Source organism: Cibotium barometz, chromosome 40 (genome assembly GCF_041138505.1).
Source record: "Cibotium barometz isolate CiBa-2024 chromosome 40, ASM4113850v1, whole genome shotgun sequence".
NCBI lineage: Eukaryota > Viridiplantae > Streptophyta > Polypodiopsida > Cyatheales > Cibotiaceae > Cibotium > Cibotium barometz.
The window spans coordinates 2,811,126-2,829,689 of record NC_141085.1 but is presented as its reverse complement, the minus strand read 5'-3'; the positions used below and the strand labels follow the sequence as shown (position 1 = coordinate 2,829,689).

Below are 18,564 nucleotides of genomic sequence, written 5' to 3'. Positions count from 1 at the left end.
GTTTATGCCTAATGAGTGCAAGGATGCAAAAGGGAACTCAGAAAAGAAGCCAGGGGGTAAAAAGGATGATTCAAAGCTGTCCAGACAACATATTTTTGATTGCATGAGAGAGAGGAAGTGCTTCACATGTGGGACCAAAGATCACATGAAAGCTCAATATCCCCAAAATCTCAAAAAGAATAATGTGCAGGCCAAACCGAGTGTAAATGTTATACCTGATGTTCAAGGTAACATTGCACATGAACCAACGAGCAAAATCTTATGCAAAGCTTGGGGCAAATTAAAGGACCAAACAACTTTATTCCTTTTTGATAATGCCTCAACAAATAACTTCATATCCTGAATGGGAGAATTAAGAGTTAGGGTTTCATGTGAGAGACAAACACACAGAGAGAAGAAGAGAGAGAGAGAGTTGTGGGGATAAGTCAACTCATGATATGAGTGTGTGACTCCCCTATCACACATGTATATTGCACTAGTACACATAGTGAACTTAGTACATTAAAAGTACTAAGTGTACTATGTACTATAACTTATGGGCTTGTACACACTACAAGGGTGGGCATAATGCCCTTACCCCAACAACCTCCCACTTAAAGGCAAAGTGCCCTTAAATGAAGGAAAAGAAAAATCAACATATACATGATAATATACAAGGCCATATCAAGGCTAAAACTGGCCTCATCCAATGCCCATCAAGTGTCTGCAATGAGCAAACCGCTCCGGAGGCAAACTCTTTGTCAACAGATCAGCCGGGTTGTCATCCGTATGAATCTTAACAAGCTGAATTTGCTTGTTCTCTATCACCTCTCTGATGAAGTGATACTTCACATCCACACGATTCATCTTTGCATGAAAGACAGGATTCTTTGCCAACTGGATGGCACTCTGACTGTCACAATGCAACAATGGAATATCCCCTGTATAACCCAAATCAACCACTAACCGAGATAGCCATAATGCCTCCTTGCAAGCCTCTGTGGCTGCAATATACTCGGCCTCTGTAGTAGATAAGGCAGTGCACTTCTGCATCTTGGATATCCATGACACAGCACCTCCTGTGAATGTAAACACATAACCGGTAGTAGACTTCTGGTTATCTGGATGACCGGCATAATCCGAATCCGTGTAACCATGCACTAATGCATCCTGTTTGCCAAAGCATATGCACATATCCTGTGTGCCCTTCAGGTATCTCATGACACCTTTCATTGCTTCCCAATGCTTCTTGCCAGGTTTGGCCATGTATCTAGAAACCACTCCCACTGCAAATGCAATGTCCGGCCTAGTAGCAACCATGGCATACATGAGACTGCCACAAGCTGAAGCATACGGAATCTTGGCCATATCAACCCTGTCACTATCCGACTGTGGGCTGTCCATAGCACTAAGTTTCACATATGGAGGCAAAGGAGTACTAGTCTTCTTCCCCCCATCCATATTGAACCTCTGCAAAACTTTGCCAATGTATTCCTTCTGAGACAAATACAACACATGCTGATTTCTGTCCCGAAGTATCCGCATACCCAAAATGTGATTTGCATCACCCAAATCCTTCATATCAAAGGTCTGATGCAGCCTCTTCTTCAAGGTATCCATCTCTTTACAAGATTTCTCGGCAATCAACATATCATCAACATACAAGATGAGGATCAATAGACTGCCATCCAAAGCTTTTTTGGTGTATAAGCAGTGATCTATGTCACTTCTCCTGAAATCCTGGGATTTCATGAATGTATCAAATTTATGATACCATTCCCTTGGTGCCTGTTTGAGCCCATAAAGACTCTTTTTCAGCTTGCATACAAGCTTCTCCATTTACTGCATAACCCTCTAGCTGTTGCATATATATCTCCTCATGGAGATCACCGTGAAGAAAAGCAGTCTTCACATCCATCTGAATCAAATCCAAATCATCATGAGCAACCAAAGCTAATACAGCTCTAAGTGTGGTCATTTTGACCAGTGGAGAGAAGATCTCATCAAAGTCCACACCATATTCTTGCTTGAAGCCCTTAGCCACTAACCTGGCTTTGTATCTTGGCTTTGCATCAGATGCAACTTTGAGCCTGTAAACCCACTTGCATGGCAAAACCTTCATGCCTGTAGGCAAATGCACCAACTTCCACCATTTTTGTGCAGAGAATCCATCTCTGACTTCATAGCACGCTCCCAAAGAGCCTTGTCTGCCCTCTGTAAAGCCTCCTTGTAACATGAGGGCTCCCCACAGTCAGTGAGCATCAAGTAGTCAACCCCTGGAACAAACCTGTTAGGGGCTCTGGAGGGTCTTGTGGACCTCCGTACCCATTGACCATCATTTGCAGGTTGCTATCCAGCCTGCATATCACCTATTGGTGGCTCCTGTTCCATGCCATAAGGCTGAAAGATCATGCCCGGTATCTCCTCTAACTGTGGCATATCCATAGGGATATCTTCTGCCATCTCTGGCTGTCCATTTGGACCATTTTCAGCACCATTTAAGGGCTGGTTTTGCTGTTGTAATGGCTGATTTACAGCCCTTGGTTGTTGTCCATGATGTCCATCATCATCAAAGATGACTCTGCTAGGCTCCTGTTGCCTTGCAGGCTCCTTATACATGCATGTTTCATCAAAAATGACATCATTGCTGCGTATAATCTTTCTATTCACTGGATCCCAAAGTCTATACCCCATTTCATCTTTGTCACCATATCCTAGGAATATGCATTTGTGAGACTTAGGATCAAGTTTGGTGCGCATTTCCCTGCGTATGTGCACGTACGCAACGCAACCAAACACTCTCAAGTGCTTGTAGGACGGAGGCTTCCCTGTCCATACTTCTTCTGGCACTTTCCCACCAAGCCTCGCGTTAGGTGACCTGTTTATAAGATGAACGGCTGTCATAACAGCTTCAGCCCAAAAAACCATAAGGTAACGCAGCATGTGACAACATAGAACGGACCTCCTCCTGAATGGTCCTGTTCATCCTCTCTGCTGTCCCGTTTTGTGGAGGATCATAAGGAGTAGAGAGCTCCCTCTTGATGCCTTTAGCATCACAAAAGTCCTAAAACTGTTTGGACATATACTCTCCACCATTGTCGGAACGCAAAGCCTTCAGTGTTTTGCCAGTTTGATTCTCAACATGAGCAACAAACTTCTGAAACACTGAGAATGTATCACTCTTCAAACGAAGAGGATAAACCCACACCTTGCGTGTGGCATCATCTATAAATGACACAAAATATTTTGCCCCTCCCAAAGAAAGCTTAGGCATCTCACATACATCTGTATGCACAAGCTCTAACTGAGCATCTTTCTGTCCAAGAGCTTTCTTGTGGGGGCACTGGAGTTGCCTGCCATATATACAATGCTCACAAAACTGAAAACTTGAAAACTTTAGAGAAGGCAAGTAACCAAAACGAGACAATTGCTCCATTCCTTTGACACTCATGTGTCCCAAACGGCTATGCCACATAGAGATTTCCGGCAGCTCGGTTGCATTTACATTAGCATGGTGACAAACACCTGCATGCATGAAGTAAAGAGTGTCCACCTTAGAGCCTCTGGCAACAACCAGTGAGCCCTTACTAATCTTCCACTTTCCACGACCAAATGTGGTAACATAATCAGCATCATCAAGCTGTCCAATAGAAAGCAGGTTCTTCTTGATCTCAGGCACATGCCTGACATCATGGAGCATAAGCTGTGAGCCATCTGAAAACACAAGCCTCACATCACCTCTGCCAAGAATCTTGCATGCATGGTTGTCACCCAAATAAACTACTCCTTCATTGCCAGCAGTATACCTGACAAACAAGTCTCTGCAACCTGTGACATGAAAGGAGGCACCTAAATCAATGATCCATGAGTGCATACCATGACCATCTCCTGTAAAAGTGAATGGGCATCAAGTGAAGACGTGAATAGGACCTCATCCTCACTGTCACATGCATGTGACACATTGACTTCTTCAATCTTGACTCCATTTTTGCCCTTTGGCTTTGCATCTTTAGCTTCATCTTTGTCTTTGTCTTTTCCTTTGCCCTTTTTCTTTTGATCATTCTTCCATTTGTAGCATTGCTTTTTGATGTGTCCCTTCTTGCCACAATAATGGCATTCCAAGTCCTTTTTGGAGCGGGACTTGCTCCTTCCCCGTTCTTGGCTTTTACCCCTTTGCTGGGATCTCCCACGTGCATTCATTGCATTGGACTTTCCAATAGAATTGTTCTTTTTGTTCATCTCTTCTTGAAGAAGAGCACCCTCAACATCTGCATATGACAACATAGCATTCGAATTGCTAGTGGCTGTCCTGAATGTGTCCCAACTCTCTGGCAAAGTGCATAAGAGAAAAGTGGCTTTGAACTCATCGTCCATTGCCAACTTTTGATTAATGACCTGGCTGACAATACCATTAAACTCATTTAGATGGGCTATCATAGACGCCCCTTCCTTCATTTGAAGACCTATGAGTTTCTTCAACCAATACACTTTGCTTGAGGCACTTTGCTGGGCATACAAGTCCTGCAATCTTTGCCACATTCCCCAAGCTGTCTTCTCTTCACGAATGCTAAAAAGTAAAGTGTCTAACACAGACAACATGATGGTGGATCTTGCTAGCTCATCCATATCTTCCCACTCTTCAGCAGTAAGAGAAGCGGGCATTACACCCCTTTCTTTGATAGGCTTGTGCTGCTTCTTCTGGAGCAACACATTATAGCACTGGGTTTGCCAAATATCATAGTTATGTGAGCCTTCAAGCTTCTTGATGTGAAGCAATGAAGAGCTCTCACCTGTGGTTGCCGTAGCAATATGCAACCTGTCAATGCCTGACTCCCTGCAAAATGTGCAAACACTGCACCAAAAGCACACAAAGTGCTCACAGTTGTTCTCCCAAGGTTTATCTCCCACTACGGAAGCACAAATGCAACTCTACTCCCACTGTATGTGATGAAATCACCAAAATCTGGTTGCTGCAGATTTAGGACAGCACCTTAAATGTGCTCTGTTCCCCTTCCAAAGTACTGTACAACAGTACCAAGTGCTCACCAATGATGTACCAAATCTGTACCGGCAAGTACAACAGCTGAAAAATGAACCTTTTCCTCACTCAAATCAGTGTACAGCCATGCCAAAACTTGCACAAAGTTGTACCAAATCTGTACCAGCAAGTACAGTAGCAATAAATGCTCTCCTGGCTGTCCAAATGAGTGAAAATCAGACTTTTACAGTCCCGATCATTGCATACAACAGTCCCGAACAGAAATTGGGCAAAAGCCCCTTGACTGCAAGCTGATTTCTGAGGATTCAAGGCATAAAAGTCTTGCCTGCTGCTTTGCCAAGCTCAACAAGCATAAAATCTTGAAAAGCCCCTTGATTTAAGATCAATTTCTGATCATACGTTCAATTCAAGTCCTCTTGTATCGATGCTATACAATTTTTTGAAGTGGTTTGTGACATTTTTTACTCAACTGACATTACTAAGGGCAATTGTGAGTGCATTGGTTTTGAAACCCTATTCAATGCTTAAGGCAATGATAATGTTTGTGCAATGTAGCTAGCACCTACTAATTGATACATGGCTTTACTTTCAGATTGTGAGTGCATGTGCAATAGTGTGGTTGCTTTTATGTGAGGCAATACTCCTAGGGACCCCAACAATTGGATTTACAGGCATCCAGAGTCTTCACAGTGCTTCCCCCTGGCCACATATACATCCAGTACATAAAAGCCCCTTGATTTACAGGCACATTGAGTGCTTGACAGGCATCAACACGTTGCCCAAAGCATCAAATGCGAGTGCCTGCATGCAAATCAACCCAATCGGCACAAAAGCCCTTTGATCTGCACTGCAATTTCCTGCAATTTTGGCCCGAATGTGAGATTGCTCACATCATACAGCATGTATGAATGCCCAATTGCACAATTACATCAAAAGCCCCAAATTTTGACATCCAATTTCCTGCAAATTGATCCTGATTGTGACCAATGTCACCCAATTTTGCCAATTTTGCTCAAAAATTGAGCAATTTGGCACCTGTACCTGCTCAATTGATGATTGTACCTGCTCAATTGCAAATCCCAAAGAAAAATTGAAGCATGTACCTCTGAATTTCTGATTGCAGGAAAGAGGAGGGGGTCGTGCTGATAATGCTACTGCTGTATTAGTGCAGAAGACGTCAGATGTTTAATGTTTGGTGGTGGCTTTGTTTGACAGTCTGCAGTGTCGACACAGGTCGAAGTACCATGCAAAACGCCAACGGACGTAAACGGACAGCGCTGGCCCGTTTGTTTTTTGCGCTGCTGTGAGTGAGTTTCGAATCTGTCGCATTGAACGATGAAGGCCGCCTGTCAGTTTGACCACGCTTGGCAAGTCGCCCTCAAGCCCGTCGCCAGTCTTTGACTCCCACGCAATCGTCAGACATGCGAACGATGAAATTTGGTGCCAGCGACACACGGTGGTGGTTCCGCCTGCCTAGTGGCCAGCGCTACACGCGACGGCTCTCACCGAAGCTATTCGTACTGCAGGAAGGGAAGCTATTCGTACTGCAGGAAGCCTGCTCCGCCTGCGTTCCGCTACGATGCGCTGAGCTATGCATCGCTGACAGGATCCGCTATGCACGTGACCTGTCATGAAATCTGGCAAACAACGGAAACGAAGTGCGCTGAGGGCGCCTGCCTGTGATAACTCAAAAATGTAAAGTAGCCCCTTCTAAGGCTGCAGAGTTGATGTCGCATTTCTAACTGATCTCCTGCCTGCTGCGCTCTGCAGAACCCAAGAAAACTCTTGTAGCAACATGGGAACGCACTCTCAAATTAGAGGAATCTTGAAACCCTAAAACACAGCCTGCTCTGATACCAGTTGAATGGGAGAATTAAGAGTTAGGGTTTCATGTGAGAGACACACACACAGAGAGAAGAAGAGAGAGAGAGAGAGAGTTGTGGGGATAAGTCAACTCATGATATGAGTGTGTGACTCCCCTATCACACATGTATATTGCACTAGTACACATAGTGCACTTAGTACATTAAAAGTACTAAGTGTACTATGTACTATAACTTATGGGCTTGTACACACTACAACGGTGGGCATAATGCCTTTACCCCAACATATCCATGCAAATGGCTGCTGCTCTTGGGTTAAAGCCCGAGGAATTGGGCATGGACTTTCATGCAGATGCTGCCTTTGAGGGCAAGGAAGTTAAGGTGACTCCCATCATTGGGAAGCTTCGCATACAGATACAAGTAGATTTGGATCATGAAGACTTCCTCGTGGCACCACTTACGGGATGTGATGTGATACTTGGGATGCCTTGGCATTATCGTTTGGATCCCAAGCTTTTGCACAAAGAAAAGAAAGTTATGTTTACTCATAGGGGTAGGAAAGTTTATATTGATGCGGGTACTACTGGGAGTACCATACCCGTTGTAAGCCATATATCTAGTTCAAAGGCAATAAAGAAATCAGCTTGTTCTTACTAGGTCTTTGTACGTAATAATGTTGAGCATGATGTTTTAACTCCCGTAGATCAAGATAAGATTGATTTCTTAAGTGAATATACTGATTGTTTTGTTGATTCACTACCAAGACAGTTATGCCCAGAGAGGCCAAAGGATCATTGTATTGACATAATCCCTGGAAGCTCTCCTTCTAAGCGACCTCCTTATAGGGTGAGTACTGCTCAACATGAGGAAATCATGACTAAGTAAATGATTTGCTTGAGAATGGGTTGATAACGCCAAGTTCTTCGCCTTATTGTTCTCCAGTTTTACTTGTGCAAAAAAAGGATGGGACATACAGAATGTGTGTTGATTATAGGGCCCTTAACAACATTACTATCAAGAATAGGTTTTCGATTCCTCGAATCGATGATATTCTTGATAAACTTGAGGAAGCTGCTTGTTTCAGTCACATTGATCTTAAGAGTGGTTACCATCATATTCAAGTGGTACCTCAAGATGTGCATAAAATAGCTTTTCGAACATCATTTGGACTATATGAGTATTTGGTTGTGCCATTTGGACTTACAAATGTTCCCGCCACTTTCAATAGAATGATGGACAGAATTTTTAGACCTCACCGCAAGTTCACAAGAACTTTCTTTGATGATATTATCATTTTCAAAGAGTGAGGCTGAACATAAAGAGCATCTTGCCATTGTTTTTGAAGAGCTAAGGAAACATAAACTTTTCATCAATAGGAAGAAGAGTGAATTCTACTCCTCAAAAATTCACTATTTAGGACATATTGTCTCCAAAGATGGAGTACACATGGATCCCGCAAAGATTCAAGCCATCAAGGATTGGCCAGAACTGCAGACTGTGCATCAAGTTAGGAGCTTTATTGGTTTATGCTCTTATTATCGTCGATTCATTCGACACTTTGCTTTCTTAGCTTCGCTGTTGCATGATCTAACGAAGAAGAAAGTAGCATTCCGTTGGTCGGATCCCGAAAAGACAGCTTCTCAGAAGTTGAAGGATGCCATTATAGCAAGGCCAGTTCTTATTATTCCAGATTTGCAGACCTTTTGTGGTTTGAGTGAGATGCATGTGTAGATTGTTTGGGGACTGTTTTGAACCAAGAGGGACACGCAGTGGCTTTTGAAAGCCGCTGCCTGCAACATGCGGAATTGTATTTGCAAGTTTATGAGAAAGAGTTGTTAGCCGTTATTCATGCCCTTCAAACATGAAAGCATTATCTGTTGGGGGCTGAATTTATGGTAAAAACAGATCACCAGAGTTTACGGCACTTTCTTACACAGCCTAAACTCTCGGAAAAGCATCTAAGGTGGGCAAACTTCTTGTCCATGTTCCATTTTCAGATTTTGCATATCCCGGGTAAGAAGAATTTGGTGGCGTATGCTTTGTCACGCAGGCCTCAAGCGCATGCCGTAACTACTACCTATCATCAGGACTTGTCAGGGATGCAAGATATGTATGCTTTGGACACAGATTTTCAGCTTATTTGGGCTGATTTGAATCATGGTACTACTATCCCATCTTATTTGATTAGAGATGGGTTTCTGATGATGCAGAATCGTATTTGTGTAGTGCGTGAATTACGCCAAAAGGTTATGGAAGAGTGTCATGCTCCGCCATATGCTGGTCATCGTGGTATTCTGGCTACTACACAAGCTTTGGAAAGATATTTCTTTTCGCCAGCTCTACGCAGAGATATTGAAGCTTATGTGCGAGAGTGCATAGTATGTCAGAAAGTCAAGTTTGACAGACACAAGACACCTAGTTTGCTTCAGCCCTTACCCATTCCACACGAACATAGTCACATAGAAACACGTTTCTGGGCTGAGAAGCTCCGAAACGCTAGAAAAGCCTTTCAAAAACGGAGATTTTTTTTGTTTCTTAAAAAAACAAATTGTCTTTTTTTTTTTTTTTAATGTCAAAAGTTTTTTTTTTAATGTTGGGCTCTCTCTCTCTCTCTCTCTCTCTCTCTCTCTCGCACGCAATCTACAATCACCTCTCCTCCTCCTCTCTTCCCCAATTTCTCACAAATTTCCCAATATTCCCAATTCCCTAAATTCTCAATTGCCCAATTTCTCATAAATCCCCAATTTCCACAATTGCTCAATTTCTCACGAGTCACAATTCCACAACTCCCCAATTGCCCAATTGTGACCACAATTGCCTAAGCTTTTACCATATTTTAAGTGCCTAGCTAGCACTAGATAGGCCTACAAATAATTCTACAAACTACAAACTCTAAACCATTTTATTATATTTATATAGAAAAAACTACGAAACCTCTGTGTTTCTTGGCCAAAAGACCAAACGTTTTGTCCAGAAACCTCAAAAACCCCAAAATGTTTCTGGTGACTATACATAGGAACCATGGGAAAGCATTGCTATGGATTTCATTATGGATTTGCCGAAATCGGCACATGGAAATGATGCTATATGGACTATTATAGATCGTTTTTGCAAACGGGCACACTTTATTCCTGTGAGGAAAACAATCAAGCCAGAGCCACATGGCAAAGTTGCTGGGCACCCGTGAAGTTGTATTTGGAAGCAGACTCCTTTTTGGTAATCTAAAAATAAAGGGAGGGGGGTTTGGGGGGGGAGGGGGGGAGGAGATTGGGAGAGTCAGCCCATCTTTTGTCCCCTAGTGTGGTGTACTGTGCAGATTTGTCATCTCTTTTTGTCTGGCATGCTCATATGTTGATAAGATTTTCCGTGTACAGTTGCCCTTCCGTTTACAGCAAGAAGAACCTCGTTCGCCACCACGACCCGGCCAGCTAAGGAAAGCCTGGCTGAACTCCAATATAGCAGCTTCTTCCGAATGCTCAAAAGAAGAAGGGCTAGCTGCTGCTCCCGGGAAATACAGATGCCAACCTAGCATCCAAGATAATGGACCAGAGTTCCACTCGGGATCCATTGAAAAGCCTCAACTGGCCTCCAAGTCGGGATGGGCGATGAGCCAACCCAGAACCCACACGACTCGTGCCAATTGATCTGTGCTCCACATGCACAACAGAAGATCTCTATCGCCTCGATGAATCTCTGAAGATTCCCCTCATCTCCAAATAAGTATGTTGTCGTGTCATCGACAAACTCTGAAGAATCAAGCAACTCCTGTGCACGGACGGAAAGACGCAACCCTTGGAGCCCTATCTACTGAGCAAAGAGAAAACTACTCATGGCCTCGGCAACAAACATAGATAAGGTACAAGTGGACAGTCTTGTCAAACCGAGCGAGAAAGCGGAAATCTGTCACCTCTAGCTCCCTATATGAGAACCTGGCTGTGTGAAGCCGAATAGAGCCCAGACACACCTCAGACCCACTCCTCCGGAAATCCAATCTGGCACATCGTCCCCTCCAGAAAGCCCCACTCCACCTTGTCATAGCTTATCAAAATCTAGAAGGAGAACTATAAGATCTTGCTGCTTCAACCGGGGTGAAGCGGTCGCCTCCTAATAAGTGAAGATGTTGTCCACAATCTTGTAGGCATATGCTCACTTATGGTAGTGCTATGTGTGAACAGGGCTTAACCAAGGGCACTTTTTCCCATGTGGTTTTTCCCCTTGGATATCAAGTGTGAAAGGACACTCTACATATAATATTTTGTACTTCTATATTATATGGATGTGACACACATGCAAGGGTTGACTTGCATTTTGTGGCTACCACACTTTTGGCTCTCTCTCTCTCTCTCTCTCTCTCTCTCTCTCTCTCATTTCTGTGTGAGCTTCTTCTTCCTGCACCTAACCCTAATGTGTAGGTTTCTGTGTGTGAGTGTGTGAGTCCAACACCAACAATTGGTATCAGAGCCCCTCTAGATGTTCAGTCTTGGCCCTGCACCTGCATTTGGATTTCTGTCAGCAACAAGCAGCGTCGCTTGTGGAATTTCGTCGACGGAACCAATCCGTCCGTCCCTGTGTAATTTATGTCGACGCCAGCCACTCCATTCCACCTCCTGATCCGGCAGACCTAGTGCTGGGCCAACCACCAACGCTCAACCCCCGGGCGTCTCGGCCTCTACCGCCAGCGTTACTCTACTAAGCGCACTGCCCAGGTGGCTGTGCCGCCTGCGTCCGCCGCCTTCCAGCTCGCCGCGCCGTGGCCCTGCTCTCGCACGGTCTGGCCACCCGCGCAGACGCACGCCTGGCACCATCGTCACGCTCTCCTTCGTTCTTCGGGCCTGTACCTGCCCCAGCCAGCCTTACTGCCCGTCATGTGGGCCTCGCTTGGCTGCCCGTCACTCCTCGCTTGCAACAAGTTCCGTCCTGACCGTTCGTACCTGCCCTGCTCCGCCTCTGACAGGTTTCACGCTCAGGCCACCTCTATGCAATTCTCGACTTATGTACTCCTCGTCTGTGTGCTGCTCACCCGACCAGTGCGAACCTGGCCTGTACCTTCAGTACCTGCACGTGCCAACAAAAACAAAAACCTTTGCAATCATTTCAAGGCAGATTCCGCAACTTTTGGGGGTCTGCCAAGGTTTCCCCTTTGCCAGGAAAATTGAAAAATTGCAGGTGGTGCCATATGTACTTGCTGCAGAGTTGCCCATCATTTTGGTACAAAGTTCGGATAATTTGGGGGATTTCTCAATTTGATGCCAAATTGGAAAAATTGAACATGTTGCTTTGCTTACAATTTGGGGGTTTTTCTAATTGAGGTCAAAATTAGCAAATTAAGCCTCTTTCAATTGCAGAAATTTAGGGCTTTTGTCAAAATTGGGCAATTGACTGCACATTGAAGCAATTGGAGTGCATAAAAATTGGGGCTTTTTAGATTGGAGCATGTAATTGGACATTACAGCTGTGATTTGTCGCATATGTATACACATTGTGTGTAATTGGACAATTTGGTGCAGGTTTACACTTGCTTCGGTTTGCAGGCAAAAATTTGCACAGGACATTTGATTGCCTGGCAGTGCACATTGGTGCTTGGTTTGCTTACAGGTATATTTTGTTGACATGGCTCAAAATACTACAGATGTATTTGGTGTGCTCACCCTAACTACTCCCTCTAGAGTTTCATGATCCGTAATTTGCTGGTAGCCAAAGGGCTTTGGGGCATCGTGTGTGGTGATGACACACGCCCACTTACCATACAACCAACAACGCCTCAAAGGGGAGGTGCTCAAAGAGCTCCTGAGGTAGAACCTGCTCCCACACGAGCAGAAGACATGGGACTCTAGGGATGCACAGGCCATGTCATTGATAGCCCTTTCAGTGAAAAGGACTATTACTCCGCACATTCATTCTTGCAGGACATCGAAGCTTGCATGGGACACATTGAAAGCAATGTATCAGGTACGCAACGAGGCAAGAGTTGCCTGCTTGAAGAGGCAATTGGATCTTCTTTCTATGGATGAGGGTGACTCCATGATGGCAGATCATCTCACCAAAGTGAAAGATTTGCAGGAACAATTGCTCAACATTGATGAGGTTATCCCAGACAGACAGTTGGTCACCAACACTCTTTATTCTTTACCACCTTCCTACTTGGGCTTTCACACCTCTCTCAACCTCTCTATGAGAGGAGGTGGTGATTCCGTCACTTTTGAAGAGCTGGTGGATTTACTCTTGCAGGAAGAGCAAACAAGAGCAAACTTATATAGCAACCGTGGTGGAGACAAGGCATTTACAGCCAAGGATAAGGGTAAAGCAAAGAGCTTTAGGCATGGGGGACAACAATCTAGCAAGGCTGGTCATGGACAACCCTCTTCTAGTGGTGAAAAGTCTGACAAAGGAGATGCAAAAAAGCCCAAAAAGAAGGGCAAATGTCACTACTGCCATAAGCCTGGACACTACACATCAGTGAATGTAGAAAGCGGATTGCAAAAGAGAAAAGGAAAGAAGCAGACAATGCAGTAGTAGACTCTTCTGATGACAAAGCACAGCAATCAGCTAATGTAATTCAGGAAGAGTACACTTTTTTGGTCACATGCACTAGTAACACACCAAGTGCTACAGACAATGATATGTCTTGCATTGCATCTGACAGACAAGATGTATCATGGTATTTTGATAGTGGTGCTTCGAGCCACATCACTTCATGCAAAGATATATTTCAGCACTTGGTTTATGTTTCAAATGGCCGCACTGTAATATGTGCACATCATACCACATATCCAGTAAAGGGAATTGGCAATGTCATACTTATTGCAGCCAATGGTGCCCATCAAAGGGTTATAGTGTGTTTGGTAAAAGACCCATCAAAGGATTATGAAATAGTCACTTCTGGAACACAATACAAAGGCTTGTATAAGCTGGACAGCTATGACAAGCGTACTTATGATGCAAATACAGTGGCTGCCCACACTCCTGCTATGCATGATGCAGAGCTATGGCATGCTCGTTTTTGGCATGTAAATTTTCGGAGTTTGATGCTTTTGCAGAAGCATCATATGGTTGATAAAATGCCGTCTCTTAGAGTCTCCAACAAGACATGTATGTGGGGTGTATTTTGGGAAAGATGCAACGTAAACCATTCCCCAAAGATGGAGCTGTTATAGCTAAAAGTAAATTACAGCTCATACATAGTGATGTATGTAGTCCAATGCAGACACCATCCATAGAGGGGCATCTTTACTTCGTCACATTCATTGATGACTACTCCAGGTTTGCTTGGGTTTACCCCTTGAAAGCGAAAGCAGAGGTGTTTACATGCTTTCGACACTTTGTAGCAATGGCTGAAAATATGTCTGGATGTAAAGTCCAAACATTCCGCTCAGATAGAGGAGAATACATGCCAAATGCATTCAAGGATTATATGCTTCAAAAGGGCATCAAACATCAATGTACTGTGCCTTATACACCACAGCAGAATGGTGTAGCTGAGGAAAAATAGATCTCTCATGGAGATGGCAAGATGCATGGTGAAAGCACAAACGTTGCCTCACAATTTTTGGATGTAAGCTATAATGTGTGCAACTCATGTGTTGAACAGGTGTCCAACAAAAGCTTTGAAAACCATAACACCATTTGAGGCTTGGTATAGCCGAAAGCCAACAGTGGATTATATGCGTGCATTTGGGTGTTTGGCATATGCGCATGTGCCATAACAACTCCGAACAAAGCTAGATGATAAAGCAATGAAATGCATTTTTGTGGGCTACAACAATGAGAGCAAAGGATACCGTCTTTATAATCCAACAACACGCAGGATTTTTGTCAGTAGGATGTGGTATTTGCTGAAAATTCAGTACAGCCCATGTACAGCTTGTATAAAAGTAATGATACAGGCATACAGGACATGTTTGATGGACTATTACCCATTGCAATTAGGGGGGATTCAGATCAGCCAGCCCCTACACAAGAAAATCCTCATGTAGAACATGTGGAACAGCCAGCCATTCAGCCCCCTTCTATGGAAGAAGTGAAAGATCTTGTCAGGGAAGAGCAAACAGCCATAGACACAACCAAGTCGGTGCCAAGATGGTTGCTGAAAACTTTGCAAGAAAGCAAACTTGCAACTCCACTCACAGATAGAACAAGGGCTAGTTCCAGCCATGCATTGAATATGCATCATGAGGAGTCTGCATTAGCCATGGGTGGTCTCTTTGACTCAGAAGAGTCTTCTTCTTATGAAGAAGCACATGAGAATGAGCATTGGGTGCAAGCTATGCAAGATGAAATCTCTTCTATCACATGAAGAACAATACTTGGAATCTTGTGGAATTGCCGAAAGGCAAGCATGTCATTGGAACAAAGTGGGTGTACAAAGTCAAAAGGAAGTCTGATGGTACTATTGACAGGTACAAAGCAAGACTTGTGGCTAAAGGCTACTCCCAAAAAAGGGAATAGATTATGAGGAGCCTTTTGCCCCTACTTCAAGAATGACTACAATAAGATCAGTGATTGCATTGGCTGCACATTAAGGATAAAAAGTGCATCGATTGGACATCAAAACTGCATTCTTAAATGGGGATTTACAGGAGAAAGTATATGTAAATCAACCCATTGGTTTTGTAGTTCCTGGTGAGGAACATAAAGTATGCAGGTTACACAAAGCATTGTATGGGTTAAAGCAAGCTCCAAGAGCTTGGTATGATAAAATACATGCTCATCTAACCAACCAAGGTTATGTGAATACTCCAGCTGAAAGCACATACCGGTGCCGATATTCTCAGTCATCTTGTATGTAGATGACATGCTCATTATAGGTACTAGCAAAGCACAAATTTCAGATTTCAAAGCTGATTTGAAAGCTGAATTTGATATGTCAGATTTGGAGCCTTTACACTACTATCTCGGCAAACAGTTTATGCATACAGATGATGGCATTCTTATGCAGCAAACTAAATACATAAAAAGTTAACTAAAAAGGTTTCACATGGATGAATGTAAGCCCATTTCTACTCCAGTAGAACCAAGTGTACGGCTTACTATGCATGATATTGGAGAGCCTTTTGAGGCCGGCATTTACACCCAGGCAGTGGGATGCCTCATTTACTTGTGTAACACAAGGCCTGACATATCCTTTGGGGTGTCTTTGTTGAGCAAATTCATACACAGCCCAAACACAAAGCATTGGCAAGCAGTCAAACGCATTTTTCGTTATCTTCAGGGATCTTGATTTGTTCTATCCCAAGGAGGCAGCTTGCAGCTTTATGCATACAGTGATTCAGATTGTGCTGGCGATTATGATACCAAGCAATCCACCAGTGGGAATTGTTTTTTTCTTGGCAGTTCATGCATATCTTGGTTGAGCAAAAAGCAACACACTGTTGCCACATCTACTTGTGAGGATGAGTACAGGGCAGTCTTCACAGCTACAGTAGATTGTGTATGGTTGAGGAGATTATTGGCTGATCTTCATGAGTGTCAGCACACACCCACCACCATTCTCATTGATAGCCAGAGTGCTATGGCCGTGGCACGAAATCCCGTATTTCATGCACGTACCAAGCACATTGAGATTCATTATCACTATATCCCCGAGCATTTCCCCTTGGGGAGTGCTGTCAGAGCCTCTTGCAAGCTCCTCTGCAGTAAAAGGAGTCAATAGGAAAGTCCGGAGAGCGAGGAGGCCACTTCTCTCGTGTGCTGCCACACTAGCTCACACGTGTCCAACACCTGAGTGGATAGGGGGGGATCTATGAGGAGAACAGAAGAAATCTGTGGCAATGGCTCGCACTTGGGGGGGGGGGATCCACAACTATGGATCCATCCTGGCCTCACAACCTACAGATACCATGCCTCTGCCTGTGTGTGGACCTGAAATCTCAAAGAAATCTCTGATGGGTCCAAAAGGAGGCTCTAGCATGGTATCTGTACTCCACCCTGCGCTCCTTGATGGAACTAAGGTCCATACGGGCTGCAGCCAATTGGGCCTCAATCCACGGGTTGTCTGGAGTACTCTCCTGAAGCCGCTGCAAGGAGGCTAGGCTCCGACAGCTGCACCTCTCTTGCTCTCAAAAGCCAACCAGTCTACTCTATGTGGCCTCCTATAATAAATTACTAATCTCTCCAAGGCCTAGGTCCAAAGCTCTTGCGGCAGCCGAACCAGTGTGAAAATCCAGACTCTCCCAAATCTCCTTTATCCTGCTGGAAATCTCAGAATCCTGAATGAGGCAGTTTGGGATCCGGGTGCTCAAATGTCTATCCTGCCTCCATGGGTTCTCTAGGGATAGAATGACGGGTGCATAAACCCATTTTGAGAGCACCTTATAATAATAGAAAAAAGAGTACAATCTGCTCTTACAAAAAAGTGGTATAGGCAGCCCCCTAAGAAGGCTGTAGTAGCGGGCAAGGAGAGGTACCTATGCGTTCTAACACCTACATAAGCACATTGTCTCATGTATTCAAAACAGCTTGCATGAATTCTCTCACATAAAACAAGAAGTTAAGGAACTTTAGGACATAGTTCCATACCTGCAGCAGAGAAGAAAAACTTCCCCCAAGCTTGATGCAGCAGAGTATTAGGAACCAAAATCAGAGCCAACAGCGGCGAATATCTATACGTCTCCCTTTCAAATGGCGACCGACCTTTTGTGACAAGAGCTGCTGCATCTGAAAAGACTTGGTAATCGATGTCGGTGTACCTAACTTCCATATAAGCATCTTGCCATTCCCCAAATGCAATGAAGAGCACACGTACGATAGCAGCAATTAGAAGCAATGATCTCACTGTGAAGCGCTGCCTAATGATTTTCATTGTGAGTAGCGAGCAGCTGCAGCATCACAAACACGCATGATCAAATGAAGATAATAACAGGGCAACGGACCTGCTATAAAAAACTTCGAGATGAACTGGTTGATGATACCAAGATCCCCAGGTATTTGTAAAAATCATAATATCTATTACAATATAAAGGAACAGTCCCCACCCCTTTAACTAGAGAAAGGAGGGGGAGAATTTTTGAAAAGGAGAAATGAGAGGAGAAGACAAGTGTTTGGGGGTTTCTTTCCCACAAGTCTAGATGCATTGGGGCTCACAATTAATTGTCACCGTCAAACCATTTACTCATTGAGTTTCTTATATATATATATATATATAATCCATTAGAAAGCAAATTGCCCACCCCTCCCCACACCCACACACACACCTTCTAATATAATGTACATGTGTAAGAGAGAATATACAGACACACACACACACACGTATATATATTATGTATGTATGTGTATCTATAGGTATGTAAGCATGTATATATAAACAGATTTATATGTATGTCGATGCACACACATGTATATTCATGCACACATAGACATAAGCACATGATACGTGCACACATACACACACTCGCATGCATGGACACACGTGCAACACATAGAGATATGCACACTTGCACACATACTCAAGCTTGCATATACACACGTGTATACATGCACACAAGCACATAAATATACTCATATACACAAGTACATGTGCACACACATGGACATGCACACACTCACACACACATATGCACCTGCACGTGCACACACATCGATGTACACACGAGTATATTCACATGCTCACACACACGTACATGTAGACACTCGCTATGGATACACATAAATAAAAACATACACACCATGTACACACACACAACAACAAATACACACTAACACATACACACAATCAAGACACTTGCATGACACATGCACGCGCGAAGACAGTACACAATCACACATATG

The 18,564-nt window shown here is 43.9% G+C and overlaps 1 protein-coding gene across 5 annotated transcripts in view; it reads right to left on the bottom strand.

Moving 5' to 3' along the window:
* Positions 1–17,810, bottom strand: part of PNT1 (mannosyltransferase family protein) — a 79,310-nt gene extending 61,500 nt beyond the window's left edge. The window contains exons 1-2 of one of the 5 annotated variants that reach the window (XM_086779093.1): positions 17,670–17,810; positions 17,317–17,585 (exon numbers count right to left, since the gene is read on the bottom strand). In XM_086779093.1, coding sequence (XP_086635219.1) covers positions 17,317–17,585; positions 17,670–17,737 — 337 coding nt within the window. In that variant the 5' untranslated portion in view covers positions 17,738–17,810. Of the gene's footprint in view, positions 1–17,316; positions 17,616–17,669 lie in introns of all 5 variants that reach the window. The other 4 variants (XM_086779094.1, XM_086779089.1, XM_086779092.1 and 1 more) reach the window with 4 other exon arrangements.
* Positions 17,811–18,564: the final 754 nt, after the last annotated feature.